Genomic DNA, 18292 nt, shown 5'->3' with positions numbered 1-18292 from the left:
ACTGACAATGTGTTTTGCATAGGTTTTATGTCATGGTTTGCAATTTTATTTATTATAAGATTGTTTTTTCTCCTTCTTCACCCTGGGAGGCGTGATGCCAGCAGCCTCCATTAAGTTTGATGTTGTGTTGGGAGACTTTACTACCATTGTCATTGCCCTTTAACTGTAGATCACTGGGGATATTTCAAAGCAAGTTTAACCGTCAAATTATGACAACAGATTGTTGGTAAATAACCAACAAAATATGCAAAGTATTAAACTAATACTTGTTATGATCTTTTGAAGTTACTCCAACTCAAAATAAATAATAAGGAACATTTATTATTTTATAATAAATGAAACAGCAAACCATGACATGACAGTAACCTACTGTCAGATTCATGACAAACTGAGCTGAATGCAGTGGGATGTTTGGGTAAGCAAAGAATCTTGTCTTAAATATCTGACAAAATAGATTCCAGTGCTCATAACATATAAGTACAACTGAAAGATTAAGCCAGACTAACCCTGGAACAAGGGTGCATAAATTTATTCAGGTTAACCAAATTGCACTTGGAATTTGAGACACTTTCTTCTTCCCTCTTTTATTCTAACCATAGAGATGTCCCAATTTTCAGGGTAATTTATTTTTTCAGTTAAACTTGTAGCTGGACATTTGAGGTAACTTCTGGCAGGATTAAATGCCAGGTGAGTCTAGTGTAGTGTGTTGGTGCTGCCTTGGCTCTTATCCTGTCACTGAGGATATGTCATCTCACTCTTTTTCCCTCCTTGTTACCCCATGTTTCTTGTACTAAGGTCTGTACCCTGTGTGAAAAACATCCCCCAAGAGCTAGTACAGTGCAACACAGAAAGTTTTTATTTTGGGACAATAGTTTTTTATGGACCACCTGTCTGACATATTAAAATCTTCCCTTAGATGTATCAGATGTGCCATTTTAAGCCAGGGACTAAAGCAGTCCCCTCCAGGAGGATGGTGCTCCCATGAATAAGCATGTCTGTGTTTATTAACTCCCTCTTGCTTTTTGACAGGATGATCTGCTTTCCTTGAAGGTCATCAGTGTCCTTCACCACCTCAGCATCAAAAGAGCCATTCAGGTTTTGAGAATCAACAACTTTGAGCCCAACTGCCTCCGCAGGAGGCCATCTGATGAGGTACTGCTTTACGAGGAAGCTGTGAAGGGAATCCTCTAGGGCTTTATCCTTGGTGTTTGATTATTCCTGCTCTACTCTCTCCTCCTGTCTCCTCATTCTGCTTACATTTTTAGTTTTCTGTTTCTCATGTTGTTCTTTTAACCTCAAGCTCTGACATCACTTACTTTCCCCTACCTGCCATGACCCCAGACTCACGTCCCCCTTTCCAAGTCTCCCGCTTCTCCTCCAAGCCAACAGCTGGCTGTTTTGGCCCAAATGTGCTGTCTGGAAAACAAATCATCTTGAGTTCAGTGCACTGTTGCCACAAGTCTTGTGCAACTCTCTGGAAAACTGGTGGCTGTGTCAAAATTTTCTGTGTAAAAGGAGCTTGGCTCCATTACCACGCAGGAGACTGCCATCATTGTGTTTTGGAAGCAGCAAGTGCTGCATAGGGCAATGGATGACAGAACAACCCAGACTCTTGGATTTAGATCCACAATGTGTATCTGCAAGAACAGCACAGCAGCTCATGGAACCAGCTGAATTTTCAGCTCTACTGGTAGAAATGGCAGATAACCCTAGAGCACAGCACAATAATCAAATGACCTGACACAGCCCTGCCCCCTGCCCAGACCCATCCCCACACTGCTCTTGCTGCAAGGTAGTAACCCAGAAAGAGATTCTTCTCTCAAGTGCAGGGTAGGATTGTATTCCTTAAGGGCAGGAGAAGTATATTTCAGTAAAGACTGGGGCTGAGATTCAGCTGATTTGGGACGTCTCCTGACCTGCCTGGCCCTCCTGTTGTTGGCAGAATAATGTGACACCTTCTGAGGTCACCCAGTGGACCAACCACCGCGTGATGGAGTGGCTGCGCTCCGTGGATCTGGCAGAGTACGCGCCCAACCTGCGTGGCAGCGGAGTGCACGGGGGGCTGATGGTGAGTTCTGGGGTGCCGTCTTCCATTATAGGGAAAAAAGTATGTCTGGGAACCACCAGGTCAATGTTCTGACATTGTCTTTGCTGCACACACCTTTTCTGCTTATTCTGCTTAATAAGAAGTTGCTCACCTTATGGTTTAAAGGATATGAATATATCGAGGGGAAGTTGTGTGGTTTAATACTCTGTATTCCCCTCACAGTTCTGTTTTGGTATGGCATTCTCCACCTCCTGTCCTACAGTGCTGCCATGCTGTTGAACAGCCACTTTCTCCCTTCCTGACCTGCATATGGTTTTCTTTTGTGGGGGAAACTTGTTACCTTTATAAAATTTGGGATTACACTGTCAAACCAGGTTTGTTTTTAATTGCTCCAGCATCACATATCCAGTCAAGAGACTTATATCTGCAGAGGTTTGTTGTGGTGATTAGGAGTTATATCCCTGCTGTTGTTGTGGTGATTAGGAGTTATATCCCTGTTTTGTGTCTGTTTATTTTCTATGATTCCTCTGGCAACCTTTTCCAGAATTGGAAGATGATACTGGGTAAACATTTTGTGGCAGCTTCACAAAAGCTGCCACCCTTCAGTTAAGGGTGGATTTATCTGTTCATTTCTTCTTACCTGCCAATTTGTTTCTATTTACAACTCCAGAAGGAAGGCCTGGAGGTGGTATTCTAGGAATCCTTTAATTAGCTAACTCTCTTTCCTCCTTCTTTGTTATATACTTCCTCTAAAATACAAACAAAAATCCCAAAGCAGCCTTAGGGAGTGACAGGATAGGCCTGGATGTGCTTGAGATCTCATCAGACAGTACTGGCCTCAGCTGGCTTCTCGGTGATTGGATTCCCAGGTTTTGGAGCCCCGTTTCAATGTAGAGACCATGGCCCAGCTGCTGAATATCCCCCCCAACAAGACGCTGCTGCGGCGCCACCTGGCCACGCATTTCAACCTCCTGGTGGGGCAGGAGGCCCAGCAGCAGAAGCGTGAGGCCATGGAGTCCCCAGACTACGTCCTCCTGACAGCAACTGCCAAAGTCAAGGTAGGCCTCTCGCTCTGGGAGGGGTGGGAGAATCCAGGGAAGCATTTGGATCTCTGGTTTTATCCATGCTGGGAGGGTGCAGCATCAGTAAGGTCTGAGAAAAGGGGTTGGTTCCTAAGGAAAGAAGCATGAGAGCAGGAGCAGGCAGATCTTGTGTCTACCATGAACAGGCCACTTCTCAGCCTCTCCGACATGCAGAGACAAGAGGTAGCACTGGTATTGTCCTTCTGTCTGTACTGGGAGATGTTTGGGAGGGAGACTGTCCCTTACCATGTACAGACTCGTGGTTTAATGTGGAATTTTCACCTCCTTTGGGATCTGTTAAATGGTGGTGTCTTAACAGTGGTAGAATGAGAGGACACATTGTCCTTTCAGATGCCACTGTCATGAAATTCAGAAGATCTGTGTAGGAGAGCACTGGGGTTCTGACCCTTTGTCATGGAAACACAAGAGGGCACGAGTAGCCCTGTTCTTTGCTGATTCTCTAACTCCTTGGCAAATTTCTCTTCACTTTTAAGCCAAAGAAACTTACCTTCAGCAATTTTGGGAACCTGAGGAAGAAGAAGCAGGATGATGTGGAGGAGTATGTGTGTCCTATGGAGCTGGGGCGGGCATCTGGGAGCGCGTCGAAGAAGGGCTTCAAGCCTGGCCTGGATATGCGAGTGTATGATGATGATGATTTGGACAGGCTGGAGCAGGTAAGCCAGTTCTAACAGTTCTGAGTCTTTGAGCTGTCAGGTTTGGTGGGAAAACCTTCCATTTCCCAGGGAAGTCTTCCTTTTGCTTTGGCCCATGAAAGCCCTGACTTCTTGCTGTCACACAGCATTAGTGACAAAAGGCTCTGCTCCCAAGGAGGCTGAAGCTGTGAATGCAGCACCTTCAGGGCCTGCTCTGGAGTAACTCTCCCTCCTGGCAGGCCATGCTTCCCTAGTGGTCTGAACATCTCAGGTGTAATCAGTAAATTGTGTGCTGCACTTCAATGTCACTCTGTCCTAACAGGACAAGGGGGAATGGCTTCACACTGACAGAGAGTGGGTTTAGATCTCAGGAGGTTTAGAAGAATGTTCTTCCCTGTGAGGGTGGTGAGGCCCTGGCACAGATTTCCCAGAGAAGCTGTGGCTGCCCCATCCATGGCAGGGGATTGGACTGAGATGATTTTTAAGGTCTCTTCTAACCCAATGCATTCTGTGATTCCACTCTATGATACAAATAAGTTGTTACTAATTCATGATTCATTCTGTTTTTATAGATGGAAGATTCAGAAGGGACAGTGAGGCAAATAGGAGCGTTTTCTGAAGGCATCAACAACCTGACAGTGAGTCTGTGAATGGGGTCTGTGCAGTAAGGTCTCCGTTTCTGTGGGGTGGGTGTGAGCCCCTTGGCAGTCACTCGAGTTAAACAGTGTCAGTGAGGTCCTTTGGGTCTCCTGCAGGGACAGAGGGCACAAAAAACCCCAGTGGTTGAGGAAGGTACCTGCCCATCCTGGTGGGGAGCTTTGGTGGCCTGTGCTGGCTCCCCACACAGCAGGGAGGGCAGGGGAGACAGCCCCCATTGCCCATGGCTGGTGGGTCTCCAGCTGGGAGTCAGGCTGCATTTTCTGGGTGGAAGCCCCGAGCTACTGGGCCAGCAGGCAGCGGTGAGCTGGTTTTGGGGCAGGGTGGGTGCAAACCTCCCCCAGCAGCACAAAGCAGTGGCTGGCAGGCAGTGTTTGCTGCCCAGCACAGGACAGGTGACTGACTCCAGCTGTGAGAAACCTTGGCTCTTCCCCCCTTTCCTTTGCAGCACATGCTGAAGGAAGATGAAATGTTCAAAGACTTTGCCACTCGCTCTCCTAGCACCAGTATAACAGATGAGGACTCCAACGTGTGACAGTCACCACCAGGCACTGACAAAGGCTCGTTCTCCTGCGTGCAAGGACATCCCTGTTCCACGTGACAGATCGTGTACTTTACATTGCTCTTGCTTCTGTTCGTTAGAAGTAACACTGAGAGGTGGAGAATTTTAAAGAGAAAAGGAGAAAAAACAAGGTGCCTACTTAAGTTGCCATAAAAGCCACCCAGACACTGGTGAATGGTAATGGTTTTAACTCTATTTAATGTACAAACTGGTGATACGTTTCAGAGTGTTGCGTTGAAATTGATGTGGTATGCTAGTGCTCCTTTTGCTTATTCCTGGCCTCAGATAATCCTCTCTGCTGTTTGAAAAGAACAGAAGGTGTTAGGTGAAAGTGTTGTGTCTGTAGATAGCGTGCCTCAGCTCTCTCTGAGCTCCCAGCTGAAAAATAGGAGTTACTGCTCTTCTCTGAGTGCTTTTCTTTGGCACAAACACCAGTTCAGCCCTATCCAATGTAGGATTTTAGTCATCCGTGCCCTGTGTAAGCTCCCCAGTAGCTCTTGACTGTTGTTCCTATTTTTATACTGTTTTATAAAAAAAAAAAAAAAAGGAAAAAATAAGAAAAAATAAGTATATGAAGTACGTATAAAAGCAAAAATTTAAATTTTGTGAGATAGAGTGATGGAAAGTTGAAGGTGTGTGAGGGAAGGGGAGAAGGTTGTAAAAAAATTATGCCAGTTTGCAGACCAGCTGGTTACTGGGAAAGGCAGGCTGACCTTTGGAACTGTTTGCTTCTGTTGCTTTTTACTGAGTGCACAGTTTAATGATCTTCCATTTGAGATTAAACTATTCTAAAGCATGTTTCTTTTAGCAGTGACTCGTCCAGAAACTGCACATTTTAAAATGTCTTCTTTATTGTCCCCAGCAGCAGTAGTTAGTGCAGTCAACAAGGTTATTAACACTTCCATGATTGAAAAAATTTCTTTGAAGTTGAGAGTACTCCCTGCATATGGAAGGGATATTTCTGTGCTGTGACTAACGTGAAGATGGTGTAGTTGCAAAAAAAAATAAAGTTATATAGAGAAATGTATAGGAAATATATTATTTCATATTATTAAGCCTAAGGCGGGACTTTTCCTCCAAAATTCAGATATCAAATGTGTTGCTCGTCATTTTATCTTCTTAAAGCACAGCTCCTCTGCTCTTGAGGATCATCAGGTTTTAAAATTCCCAACTAGCCAGTGGGAATCTTCTGTCAGACTTCCAGTATTGCGAGGTGTCCTAGCCAAAAGCAAGCAAACAAACAAAGAAAAGTAACTTTTTATTCCAGTGGTCGTTTGTATGGTGTTGAACGTTGCATGTATTTTAGCACAATGGCATGAAGCTGCTTTGCTCTGTAAAAGGCAAACAAAAGTCCAGCTGGAATTGTTCCTTGTGGTGGTGTTGCTTTGCCAAGCGTTTGTCACTCGTTTTGTCGCTCTCCTTGCTGGAAGTGAGATCATTCCTGGTGTTGTGCAGGGGATCTGGGGTTTGTGCTGACTTTGGGGGAGTTTCTGAAACACTGTTTAAAAAGCTAGGAAAGGAAGAAGGGTTCTTCCCAGGATTTTCAGGGAGCTCCCCTCAGATCAGAGGCATATTCCAGCATTAGAATTACGTCAGCTGATAACCTGGACCTTTGAAGGATGTGCAGTGTAGGTGATTATGGATGTACCAAGATGCAAAATTTAACGTGGGCAGGTTTAGGGTGCAGATGCTTGGGATGTGGATTCGGGCTTCCCTTTCTGTGAATACTCTGCAATATTGTTGTTATTTTCATGGAAGTTGAACATAAAACCCTGTGGAAGCATTGGGAAATGTGGTGCAGGCTTCCAAACAAAACTGTTCCTCTGGATGGCTCTCACTAGTCACTGGCTACTGGACAGGACTGGGTATTCACAGGGGGAAGAGGGAGCTAGTGACACAATACCGTGTGCTGAGATAGCCACAAACGCTCTCCTGTGTCTCTGGAGTGTTATCAGTGAGGGCAGTGATGGTTTATTGAATGCAGTGTGAGCAGCATTCTGCTCCCAACAGCCCTTTCCTGGCAGCCAGGCCATCCCCTGGAGCTGCCCTGCTTCTCTCACCGGGCAGGGGCACGAGAGAGGTGGTGGAGTCAGGAGGCTTTAGGTGTGTGTGTGCACACTGTCCTTACTGTCAGCGTGTTTAATTGGTGCCTCTTTGGAGAGGGCAACGTAACTGCTGTGTATTGCCATGTGAAATCCAATAAAGTCTGTGGAAAATGCCAAGTGTTTCTGGAAGCTGGTTCCCTTTCTCACATCCTCTTTTTTTTTTTTTTCCTTTAAATTTTCCATGGGAGCTTGTTCCATTCTGTTCAAAAAACAAAGGAGGGAAAAGGGGCAAAATCACACATTTTTTTGTTGACTCATTAATTAGTTTGTCAGTAGTGCCTGCAGCAGGGCTCAACTAACAGCTAAGAAATCAACTATATCAAGACTTTTTAGTTATTTCTGGGATCCAGATTTGAACCATCTTGGGTTGTTTGGTGTGGTGAGAAGTGACATGATCATTGCTCAGTGTGTACTCTCCAGAGGGAGCCCTCCAAGGGTGCTCTGTCCCTCTCTCTGGTCCCAAGTGTTAATCTCCTTTCTCTGGGAGATTAAAAGAAAAAGGTGGTTTCATCTCCAGGCAACACCCTGTACCACAAAAATGGTTTCTGTGCAATAGTCCTAGAAAGTAGATCCAAGGAGATAAGATCAGACTGGAATGAGATAACATCAGCCAAAGAAATGGTGCTGGAATTAACAAGAAGGAAAACAAGCACAGATTAATTCAGTGAGTGTGAAAGCTACAGGGCCGGCTGGGCTGGTCCTGCTCAGTCAGCTGTGGAGAAACACACCCAGGAGAAAGCCCAGCTGCCCTTCGGGCACGCAGAGCTCAGTCCTGCCATCACCTTCACCGGGGAGGCTGCAGGTGTCCATGTGTCCTTGTGCAGCTGAATAGGTCTGGCTGAGCCCAGCACCTGCACAGCCTTTGCTGGAAAATCAAGGTTTGTCCCTGAGGCAGCCTGCATGTGGGAAGGACCTCCTCCAGCAGAGAAGATGGGCCAGAAGGTCTCCCAGGAGGACAACCAGGAGAACAAGGCTGAAACGCTGGTCATCTGTGAAGTCTTCAGCCAGGGTGTGCTCCATGCATCTCAAAGGCTGAAGGACTATCTGGGTTTTGTGGATCCTCAAAGCAAATTCCAGCCGGCCACGAACACGCTGAGTGAGATCTTCCTGGTCAACTTCATCGGCTTCTGCGTGGGAAAGGGCATGGAGGAGCGGATCATGACCAGCAAAATGACCAAGCAGCAGTCCTCCCTGTTCGGAGTGGACTGGATCTGGACTCTGTGTGGGTGTGACAAGCAGATCAAGCTGCAGATAGCCGTGCAGGCCCTGCAGCCGGCCGAGCTCTTGCAGGGCGAGGGCGCTGCCGAGGATTGCTGCCGGGAGGCCGCGCTGGCCGACGAGTGCTTCCAGAACATGAGCAGGTTTGAGAAGCTGGCCCAGTTCTGCCGCCTGGTGGGACAGGACTGCCTGGGCTTGTTCGTGGTGTTCGGCGTGCCAGGGAAGCCCAAGGACATCCGAGGAGTCCTGCTGGACAGCGTTGCCAAGGAGGAGCAGAAATGCCGCCTGTCGGGCAGGAATGCGCTGCGGCAATTCGTCACCAGCACTGACAGCTCCCTGCCCGCAAAAGACATGCTGGAAAATTGCCTGGGCACCAAAAGCAGGCTGAAGGATGTGGGCAATGTGTACATAAACTTTGTGTGAGCAGCTGGGCCGGAGCAGCGGCTCCGTGCAGCACCGGGGGCCGCGCGGGGCTCAGCTCTGCCCCGCACTCTCTCCTCCCCACACTCCATTCCCCCCACCTTCCCCTGGACCCATCGTGTTCCCTTAGCTCCTGCAGGAGCCAGGCTGAGTCAGCCTCTCCAGATTTTAAAACAACAGGATGGATCTGCCAGAAAAAAGTGTTTATAGAAGGCACGACGTTTTTCCAGAACATTTTGTTCGCCAGACATTAAGTCTTGGCTGGAGCTGCTGAGAGCTTTATCAGCCAGAGCTCTGGGGAGGTCCTGGTGGATTTGACTCAGAGCCTTTGTTTGCAGTGTGGCAGATTTTTTTTCTGTCCTAGGAGGGTGAGTCTGTAATAATGGAAATGTGCTGGTGCTGGTCAGAAGAGTTGCAATGAGTGTGAAGGACAATACCAGGCCTTAAAATGACTGATTTGAAGGAGTGAGCTGGTTTCAGTTAAGAGGAAAAGCCCTTCCCAGTGCCAGAAATGGGCTCTGAGAGAGACTTATTAATTACCTGCTCCCTAATTGGTGCCAGGCTCCACAGGGCCTTGGAGCTGTGAACGAAAGGCCGGGCTGGAGCCAACTTCAAAGCTTTTCTCACTCAGTGGCTGTGTCAGGGCAAGGTGTGGCAAAACCAAGGGGCCGGGTGTTCAAGAACACTTGGGAAAAATCGAGCAATGGCAACAAAAAACAGGCCTGATGTAGGTGGGACCTTTTCATAGCAACAGAGTCAGCCCCTGACCATTCACAGCAGAGAGCAAATCTGGAGGAGGCAAGATTATGTCACTTGGAATTTTTTTTCAGTAGCTTAGCAGCTGATGGTATTTATGGGCTTGATTTATTCTATTTCCCTCAGCTTTTACTGAACTAAGGCTTTTGGGTTATACAGTTACAATTACTTGCTTTAACCAGTGAAGCATGACCTGATCCATATTTAAACTGGTAAACTCACTTTGGTTATAGCTGAGTGATTAATCTTGTTAGTGCAAAACTCATCTGCCTCTAATTTTCATATAAATTCAGTCATTTAACTGAATAAAAATAATACTGAAAACACATTAATCTTTCACTATTTACTATTCAAGTTGTAAGATGGGGGAAGCAGTGAGAGCTGTTACTAAAACAGCCATTGAAAAAGAGCCTGAAGAGGCTGAGGCATCAGTGCCATGAGTGTTTGGAGCATTCCATGGCAGAGGCAGGGAGTCTGGAAGTGGAACAGAAATAAAAACAAACACAGAGAACTACAACATTTTGCTGGGTCACAAACGTAGCTGTGTTTGGAGGAGAGTGACCTTTCAGTCCTGAAACAGTTCATTGAGATAGAATTGTTTTTAAAGAGCTGCTGTCACTGTGTTCTCTGTGTGTGGCTGGGTTTGGTGGGACAGAGGAGACAGTTCTGGTGTGTTGCATAGAGAACCTGCATAGCTGTGGGGGATAGGGGTTTTTTGTCTGTTTTAACAGAAGAATCAACACTGCAGCAGGATTGATACTGGTGTATAAAAGCCCTGCAGAAAGCTTTAAGTTTACATTAAGTTCATATATTATAACTAGTGTGACTTCACCTATCCAATTCTTTAGAAAAGCTGGCTCACTTGAAAACTGGGGTTTTTTTCCTTTGCACGCTTTCTCAATAATAGAAAGAGAAGGGGAAAATCAAAATGTCTTGACTTGTATAGAGTTTGAACCATGAGAGTTACACACTGGGGCAGTTGTTGATTTGATTTGTGTCCCTCAGAGGGCTCTGGTACCCCAGAGATGTCACAGAGGCTTGGTACATTATTTTGGGAGCTGGGTTATTTTGCCCAGGCTGCACCACACTCTGGCCCTTGCCCTTGTGGGCTTTAGCTCGGGCCCCTGGGCCCTCAGCCATGGTGGGACTTGGCCAAGGCTCTGGATTCTGGCTAACAGTGAAGTGTTTAACCATGTAACTCTGACTGTGTTCATCCACTCAGCTGAGCTGGAGCCTCAGCTCAGGTGACTCAGAGCCATCCCCAGGCCCGTGTGACTGCACGTGCTGATGGACCAGGTAAGGTGCAGCCCCTGAGATCCCGGGCAGTTTGTGCAGTAACATGACACAGGGCTGGTCCTGGGTTCTGAAGAACCTGAAATCCACACCTTTGTCCCTTGGCAGTGTTTTCTATTCTAATTTCCCTCTGAACACTCACTGCTGGGATACACTGGGAAAAGCCCTGTCCCTGCATGGGATGGAAACTCCTCCGTGTCTCACCAAGAGCTTCAAAGCCCGTTTGGTTTTCTGGAAGCAGTCGATGAACTCGGCCTCGCTCGGGGTCTTGCTCGGAGGGTCAGCGTTCCCTCTGCCAGGAGGAGGGGCAGAGAAGGACACACTGGTGACAGCATCCCTTTGGGAAGGTTCCACTTCCCTGCTGTGCAGAAGGCACAGCAAAAATGGGTGTTGAGACCAGAACTACTGAAAATGAGGGGCACAGGGAAAGGCAAACTGCCTCTGTGTGCCAGAGGGTCCGTGCTCTGCCAGAGGTGCCCCCTGAGAGCAGCACCTGCCGAGCTGCTGGGCCTGGATCCGTGGCTGTGCCATGGCATTGATCTGCCCCTGCTGGGCCTGGATCTGTGGCTGTGCCATGGCATTGATCTGCCCCTGCTGGGCCTGGATCCGTGGCTGTGCCATGGCATTGATCTGCCCCTGCCGGGCCTGGATCTGTGGCTGTGCCATGGCATTGATCCAGCCCTGCTGGGCTGGGAGCTGAGGTATCCCCCCGACCTTCATCCATGCCCCTCTGTGCTCCCCATTTTTTCTGGCTGCTGCACTGCCCCTGCTGGCCCTTCCTTCTTGCTCTGCCTCCCTTTCCTCCTTTGGCTGAGCTGTGGGAATGCCTCTGCTGCCTTCTGGAGCCGGGTGAGGAGCACTGGGATGTCATCTGGGGTGCAGCTCAGGATATGCTGTGAGGACAGAAACCCAAGGGAAACCAAAGTGAAAGCAAGCCCAGGCTGGGCATGGCTGGGAGCCTGAATCCCAGGGCCTGCTGCATTTCCCAGGAGGATGCACAGGAGTGGGCAACACAGGCATGAAATCAGAGCTGGATTCATCCCTCTGCAAGCACAGAACTGCTGGGCCCGGTCGCAGGGCCGGTCCCAGCCCCTCTTCGGCCCGGGTGTGAGGGGGGCGCCGCGGGCGATGGGGCTGGCCCCGTCCAGGGCAGGGGCGGGGCGGGGCTCCGTGAGGCGGAGGCGGGGCCAGGGCCGGGGCCGGGCCCGGCTACAGCCACCCGCTGCCAGCGCCGAGGGGGAAATAGCGCTCTGGGGGCCTCCCCGCGGTTTAAATCCGCTCGGCCCCGCCCTGCGCAGGCGCTCTGGGGCACCGCTCACCTGAGCCGGCCCCGCCCATGAATCGCGGCGGATCCGCGCCCGCTCCGCTCGCGGCGGGGATGCTCGTCCCGGGCTGCGGCGGGACCGGCGCTCGGAGCGCTGAGACGGGGCCGGCACCGGGATCCGGGCCCCGAGATCTGGGTCCGGCTCCTGCCGGTGTCTGCTGGGGGTCCCGGGCGGAGCCGCTTCTCCTCGGCGGGCGGGGTGCGGGATTTGGGCTGGGCTGAGCACCGGGATCGCCGCGGGCGGGAGGAGCCGCTCCGGGACGGGCGCTGGGGCCGGGCCCGGCGCTGCCGCTTTGCTCCCGCTCGGCCGGCGCGGGGCTGGGGTCCCGCCGCGGCTCCGGGCACGGTCCCGGTGCGGCCGCGGGGAGCCGGGGCCGTGCCGCTGCCGGGCCCGGGCGGAGGGCGGCGGTTCCCGGAGCGGGCGCTGCTGGATCGCGGCTGGGAGCGGGCGGGGCCCGGGACCCTCCCGCCGCCGCCGCCGCTCCCTCAGCGCGGCCCCGGCCCCTGGGGCGCCGCCTGGCGGACGCGGAGCGGCAGCAGCGGCTCCGGAGCCGCACCGGCCCGGAGCCCCGAGGGCAGCGCACCCCCGGGCAGAGCAGCGCCCTCCGAACCCGTGCCCGAACCCCGGGGCTCCCGCGGAACGAGCGGCGCTGGATCGCCGCGGGCGGGAGGAGCCGTTCCGGCCGGGTCCGGACTGTGCCCGGTGTGGGACCGGGACCCCGGGGCTCGGTCCGGCTCCAGCCGCTCATCCGATACCTGCCGGGTGAGACTCGATGCTCTCCCTCCTCTCCCCCGCTTGCCCTGTGGCTCGCACTCCCCCCAGTGAAAAAACCCGTGGGTTTAAAAAGCCAGAGAAAACTGTTTGCTCTTTATTTCCGGAGCACTGGCCTTGTCAGCATCCTGCTCCAAGCATCTGAGCCACCCAGGAGGGATGCTGAGCTTTAAATGGGGTTTGAGTGAGGCAGCATCTCCTGGGAGCTCTGAAGCACAACTCCAGGTCTGGGATCACAGGAGCAGTGCAAACTCCCACAGTCCAATCCCTGGATTTGCCTCCTGCCAGCACTCAGCACCTTGGACATGTTTGGGTGCAAGTGCTCCAGTGCTGCTGCCTCAAGGGATTGGGAAAATGGGGATTAAACCCCTTCCCACAAGGCTGGCTCTGAGCTCTGGCTGGGGAAAGGATTTGGCAGTCCTGGCATTTCAATGAAATCAGTTTCCATCATTTTGGAGATACACATTTTGGAGATGAACCCAGGGCACATAAATAAACCTTTCTCCATAAGGACAGCCCCAAGGAATCCACAATTCTTCCTATGCCTGGTCAAACAAACCAGCAGCCAGTTTTAAGGGAGAGACTCCAAACTCCTGTCTCCCTTCCTGGCTGAAAAACACTTGCAGAGGCTTTGGAGTTCATACAAGCTTGTCAGGATTTGGATACTCCATTTAAATTCCACTCATATGCTACAGAATAGGAAGTGTCCTAAAGGCAGCTCCACTCACACTTGAATTTTAAGCCCTCTACTACTAATGAATTTGGATATCCCTTTGTTAGGAACACCCCACCTCTGCTTCTTTAGGCAACTCCATGTGGAGATAAAATAAATGTGGACAAAAGTTTGGAATGCAGCTTCCAAGTCAAGTTACCTGCTGGGGAATGACTCCAGCTCTCTGGCACCTCAGGCTGTTTAGCCACGGCCTGGCTGCAGACTCTGAGCTACACTTGGGAGCTGGTGAGCAACAGCAGCTGAGGTCTCATCCCAGCTGTACACAAACACAGGGGCCGCATTTGGATACGTGCAGGCAGGGTTGGGCCACTTCAGAAAGCTTCAACCCCTGTTGAATGTTCTTCAGAGATTCCATTAGGGATAATGACCTTGTCAAAAATCTCTTTCAGGCACACAAGAACCTGAGTAAGAAAATGAACTCAACTCCTTTGTTCCATTAGGCTCATGCCCTGAATTCCCACAGGACAGACAAGTCCCCCTTCTTGGAAGGGAATGTCTCCTACCTGTGCCTTCCCCAGCCTTTGGTGGCTGCTGTCTCCATCCTTCCTCATCTCTTCATCTTCCCCCTCAGGAGGGTTGGCTTCCTCATCCTCTGGAGCAAACACAGGGACAGTCAGCAGCCTGCTCATCCCAAACCTGGGCAGCAGGGACAGACTGGTGGGACCCTCTGGATGTCACCCCTCTGCTGGGCAGAATCCCAACCCTGCTCCATGGTCCCATTCCTGGCTTGGCATCTCCTTTGAACATCCTTGGGATGTTAAACCACACACATTTGCTCTGTGGGGCTTTGGGACACCAGAGACATCCCCAAGGCAGTGGGCAAAGCTCCTGTTCCCAAATCCTCTGCCTCCCAAAGGACCAAGGAAAGGAACTGCCCTCCCTTGTCCCCAGAACACAGCCCGGTGCCGGTTGGGTAAATGCACGTGTGTTCTTGTTTCTGTCCTCCATAACAGAGCACAACAAGGGACAGATCTGAGAATGAGGAGGTTGGGGGATTGGTTGTTTGACAGTTTGTACACTGTCACAGTTACTTTACAGTTATTCTACAGTTATTTTTACAGTTATTTTTCTGTTACCAACCATAAACCGTGTGTTTTGTATCTCCTCCACAACCACTGCAGTGCCCATGAACTATCTGGGGTTAGTTCTACACTGACAAATAAAATGTACCCTGTTTTTCCCTATGCTTTTGCTTCAGAACTGATCAGTCTGAGACAAGGCAGGGAAGACCAGACCATTACACTTTCCTCTTATTTTGATGTGTCTGTAACAAAGCAAGAAAGCAAAGTTCTTCTCCCAAATCCATCACATTTGGAGCCACGAGAACTGTTGGATTTCAAAGATGCTGGTTCACACTAGTGGTTATCAGATTTTTCCCATCTGTGACACAATTTGACAGCTGCCTGGCAGCACAGAGTTCTCCACTTGGGAGTTCAGATGCTGCAGCAGACGGCTCCAGTCTCAGCCTTCAGTTCTCCACTAATATTTAGGGGAAAGCCCATAAAGAGAGATGCCAGTGCAAACTCACTTTTGCATCAGCACACCTGACCACAGAGCCTTTTGTGCACAGGTACCATTTGGCAAGGGGATTTTATTCCTGCAAGAGTTACAACACTGTGCCTGCTGGAACAGGGATTGCCATCAAAATGTAAGCCAAGGGCTGCCCAAAGTCACTGGGTTTGTTATTTTTATCTCCTCTCAAACACCACAAGCCAAAGACTGAAGTGGCCTCTGGTGCTGTTCCTCGACAAAACTCGCATTGCTTAATGAAGGAGAGGCACAGAAGGGAACAGGAGCATCCTCACCTCACCACAAACAATTCCCCCCAGCCAGCAGCTCTGGGGAGGAGCTCTCCGCAGAGGTATCAGCTCTGTCAGCACAGACAAAGTACATGTTGAAGCACATGTACAGAGACAAGTACAGGAAGGTATTAAGTAGTTTTACTTATGAAGGTATTAAGTGGTTTTGTGTATCCTTAATGCACAGCTGCATGCACACCTTCCACTCAAGAGGACTGAACACAACAAAACTTGCCTGAACCTTCCAATAAACCCATTCCTTGCTTCTGTAACTTTAGAGATGTGGTTTGGCCTGGCAGAAATGGGTCAGTTCATAATTGCACTCTTGAAAGCAGCCACAAAACTTCAGTTTTGCTTTGAAACCTTGACAATCACCAAGGTGAGTACAAGAAGAAGCTCAGATACACCAACCTAACCTGCACATCACCATTTAGCAGCTGAGGCAAAAGTTACCAGCACCTCCTTAAGGAAGGGCATGCAAATTCAACAGTGGGACACGGGCTTTACTGACCACCCCTAACACCACAGGGTGTTTTATCACCCACCTAAATCCTGCCTAATGTTTGGCCCCTACTTTCTCTGTTAAAAACTACTGCAAAACAGCAGACTGCCCAGTCAGAGGCATTTGGGGGTTTTGCACTCCTTTTGAACCACCTCAGGAGTCAGGGATGTGTTTTTGGAACATGTGTCCCAGATATGGGATCTGGGCCCCTCTCCATGTTCCCTCCACCTTCCCAGAAAAAAGCACACAAAGCACAACAAAGAAAATCAGTCAGTTCCTCCAAGGAGTTCCCAACAACTCCCCCGTGCTCAGCCAGCCAAAGGCCCGGTTTGATGCAATGGCAGCAATAAGAAAGTGACTAAACCTTCGCTGGTTTCAAAGTTCTTCAGGGGAAGGATTTCCACTTCCCTGAAAGCATTCCTTCACATGATGAGAGAAACATCAGAGAAGCCCCACTCGGATGGATTAAGGAGACCAAGCCTCCTGAAGGACACTGCACCGAGCACCTCCTCACTCACAGGCCTGCCTGTCCTCAGGCCACCCTGAGCTGGCCAGTGAGCAGGGACCAGACTTTGTCCTGCTCATGCAGGGACCAATGGGACCGGCCAGGCCGGCAGCACCACCTGGGAACCTCAGTCTCCTGGGAATGGCTGTCATTTCAGGAATGTTAACAATTACCCTCCTGTGGCCACGGGTCACCTCCCCAGGCACCTGCAAATCCATAACTGAACCTTTCTCCTCATGTTTAAATTCCTCTCCAATCCCTTCCTAAAAAGGACAGGAGAGATTCAGTGCCCAAAGGATTCATAATCCAGAGCAGCTGAGTACAAAATGCTCCCAAACTGTACCCCTGAAACAGTCAAACTTCTGACCTTGGCTGTCCCATCCCTGGCTCTTCCCACAGTGCTTGAAAACACGAGGAAAAGCCCTGCACAGTGAGCCTGCTGCTGAACTGATGGAAGAGATGCTGTCCTGCCTTGGCTCTGCTGCACTTTCTGGTCTAAAGTTTCTCTGTCCTGAAGTTTCTGGTTCCACCCCCCCAAGAAGCAGAAGGTTGTTTAGGAAGTGACCAATCTGCCCCAGGGCTTGGGACTGTTTTGGGTACCCAGTTTCAGATGATCAGTTTTGTGTATTTGATCTGGAACCTTGTGTAATTAACCCCTGAAAATCAAGAAAAAGCAAACTCCAGTTCCTTTTCCAGTGGACAAGGAAACTTCCATAAAATTTCACATACTCATGTAATTAACTTCAGAAACCTCTCCAGCATGAACCTCAGAGATGTGTCAGTGTGGACGTGGAAATCACAAAGAGCAGTGTTACAAATCAGAAGATGCTGCATATTTTATGTAAAATGTGAGCAGAAGAAAACCTCCTGACATGAGCAGGAATCACATCAGGCTCAGCTGGAGGAATCCATGGCAATAGCACAACTGCTTGAAAAGATTGGGTGTTCCAGACCATTGTCTTCCCATTACTCTGAATCATTGCTGTCATCAAAAGCAGGACAGGAAAGGTTACGCTTTGAGAAACCTGTTTTGGTTTTTTTCAAGACAATCTAGGAGCAGGCAGTAAATTACTGTAATAAACCACAAGCAAGGCAGCCCTGACAACTGTTGTGATTTAAAAAGTTCTAAAGCTGGGGGTTCGTGAAGGAGCACTGTCATAAAGACCTAAGTGATCATGAGTAACAGAGAGACAGAAGATAAGAAACAACTCTGTGCTGGCTCCTCCAGCTCCACAGGCAGCAATCCACAAATCAAACTGAAATCTGCAAATTGAACCAGAGCAGCCCAAAAGAGGAGAATTGTTGCAGCTCTTCCCACCACAATGTTCTTAGGAGTCAGCCTGTGTCCATTGCTGCCCCCAACAGAAGGGGCATCCTGAACACCAGAGGGGCTGGAACACAAATTCCATGGAGAATGAAGTGTGGGCAGCCCAGAGCTGTTCAGAACAAACCTTTAGAAGCTGATTGTACCCTGTTGAAACAACACTGAGCTCACCTGGCTTTTTGTTTGATAAGGGCTTTATCATCTCTTCAATGATACTGAAAGCAGTATCCGATACTGGAACTGCATTTGCAGATTAAAAAAGAAAAAAGTGTTCTTAAAATTCCTAAAAGACCTGGCAAATCAAATGTATACAAAGCTCAATGGAAGAGGAGGAGCAGACACTGATCTTTCCCCTCTGGTGACCAGTGGCAAGACCCAAGGGAATGGAGCAGGGCCAGGGCACAGTCAGGCTGGATATCAGGAAAAGGTTCTTTCCTCAGAGGGTGCAGAGAGTGTCAAGCACTGACCAGGCTTCCCAGGGATGGTCACAGCCTCAAGGCTGCCAGAGCTCCAGGAGTGTTTCAATGACATTCTCAGGCA

General features: G+C 49.7%; 2 protein-coding genes across 8 annotated transcripts in view; both read left to right on the top strand.

Moving 5' to 3' along the window:
• The window catches only part of PPFIBP1 (PPFIA binding protein 1), a 102088-nt gene extending 94874 nt beyond the window's left edge, over positions 1-7214 (top strand). For all 7 annotated transcript variants that reach the window (XM_058806069.1, XM_058806066.1, XM_058806067.1 and 4 more), the window contains 6 exons: positions 1030-1152; positions 1943-2068; positions 2917-3105; positions 3624-3803; positions 4355-4420; positions 4888-7214. In XM_058806069.1, coding sequence (XP_058662052.1) covers positions 1030-1152; positions 1943-2068; positions 2917-3105; positions 3624-3803; positions 4355-4420; positions 4888-4974 — 771 coding nt within the window. In that variant the 3' untranslated portion in view covers positions 4975-7214. The remainder of the gene's footprint in view (positions 1-1029; positions 1153-1942; positions 2069-2916; positions 3106-3623; positions 3804-4354; positions 4421-4887) is intronic.
• A 792-nt stretch (positions 7215-8006) lies between these two features.
• On the top strand, positions 8007-9576 carry REP15 (RAB15 effector protein). The gene has a single exon (XM_058805915.1). The coding sequence runs from the start codon at positions 8007-8009 to the stop codon at positions 8745-8747; it is 741 nt and encodes a 246-aa protein (XP_058661898.1). The 3' UTR covers positions 8748-9576.
• Positions 9577-18292: the final 8716 nt, after the last annotated feature.

This window comes from Ammospiza caudacuta, chromosome 5, assembly GCF_027887145.1.
Source record: "Ammospiza caudacuta isolate bAmmCau1 chromosome 5, bAmmCau1.pri, whole genome shotgun sequence".
Taxonomy (NCBI): Eukaryota; Metazoa; Chordata; class Aves; order Passeriformes; family Passerellidae; genus Ammospiza; species Ammospiza caudacuta.
This window is presented reverse-complemented; position numbering and strand designations above follow the sequence as displayed.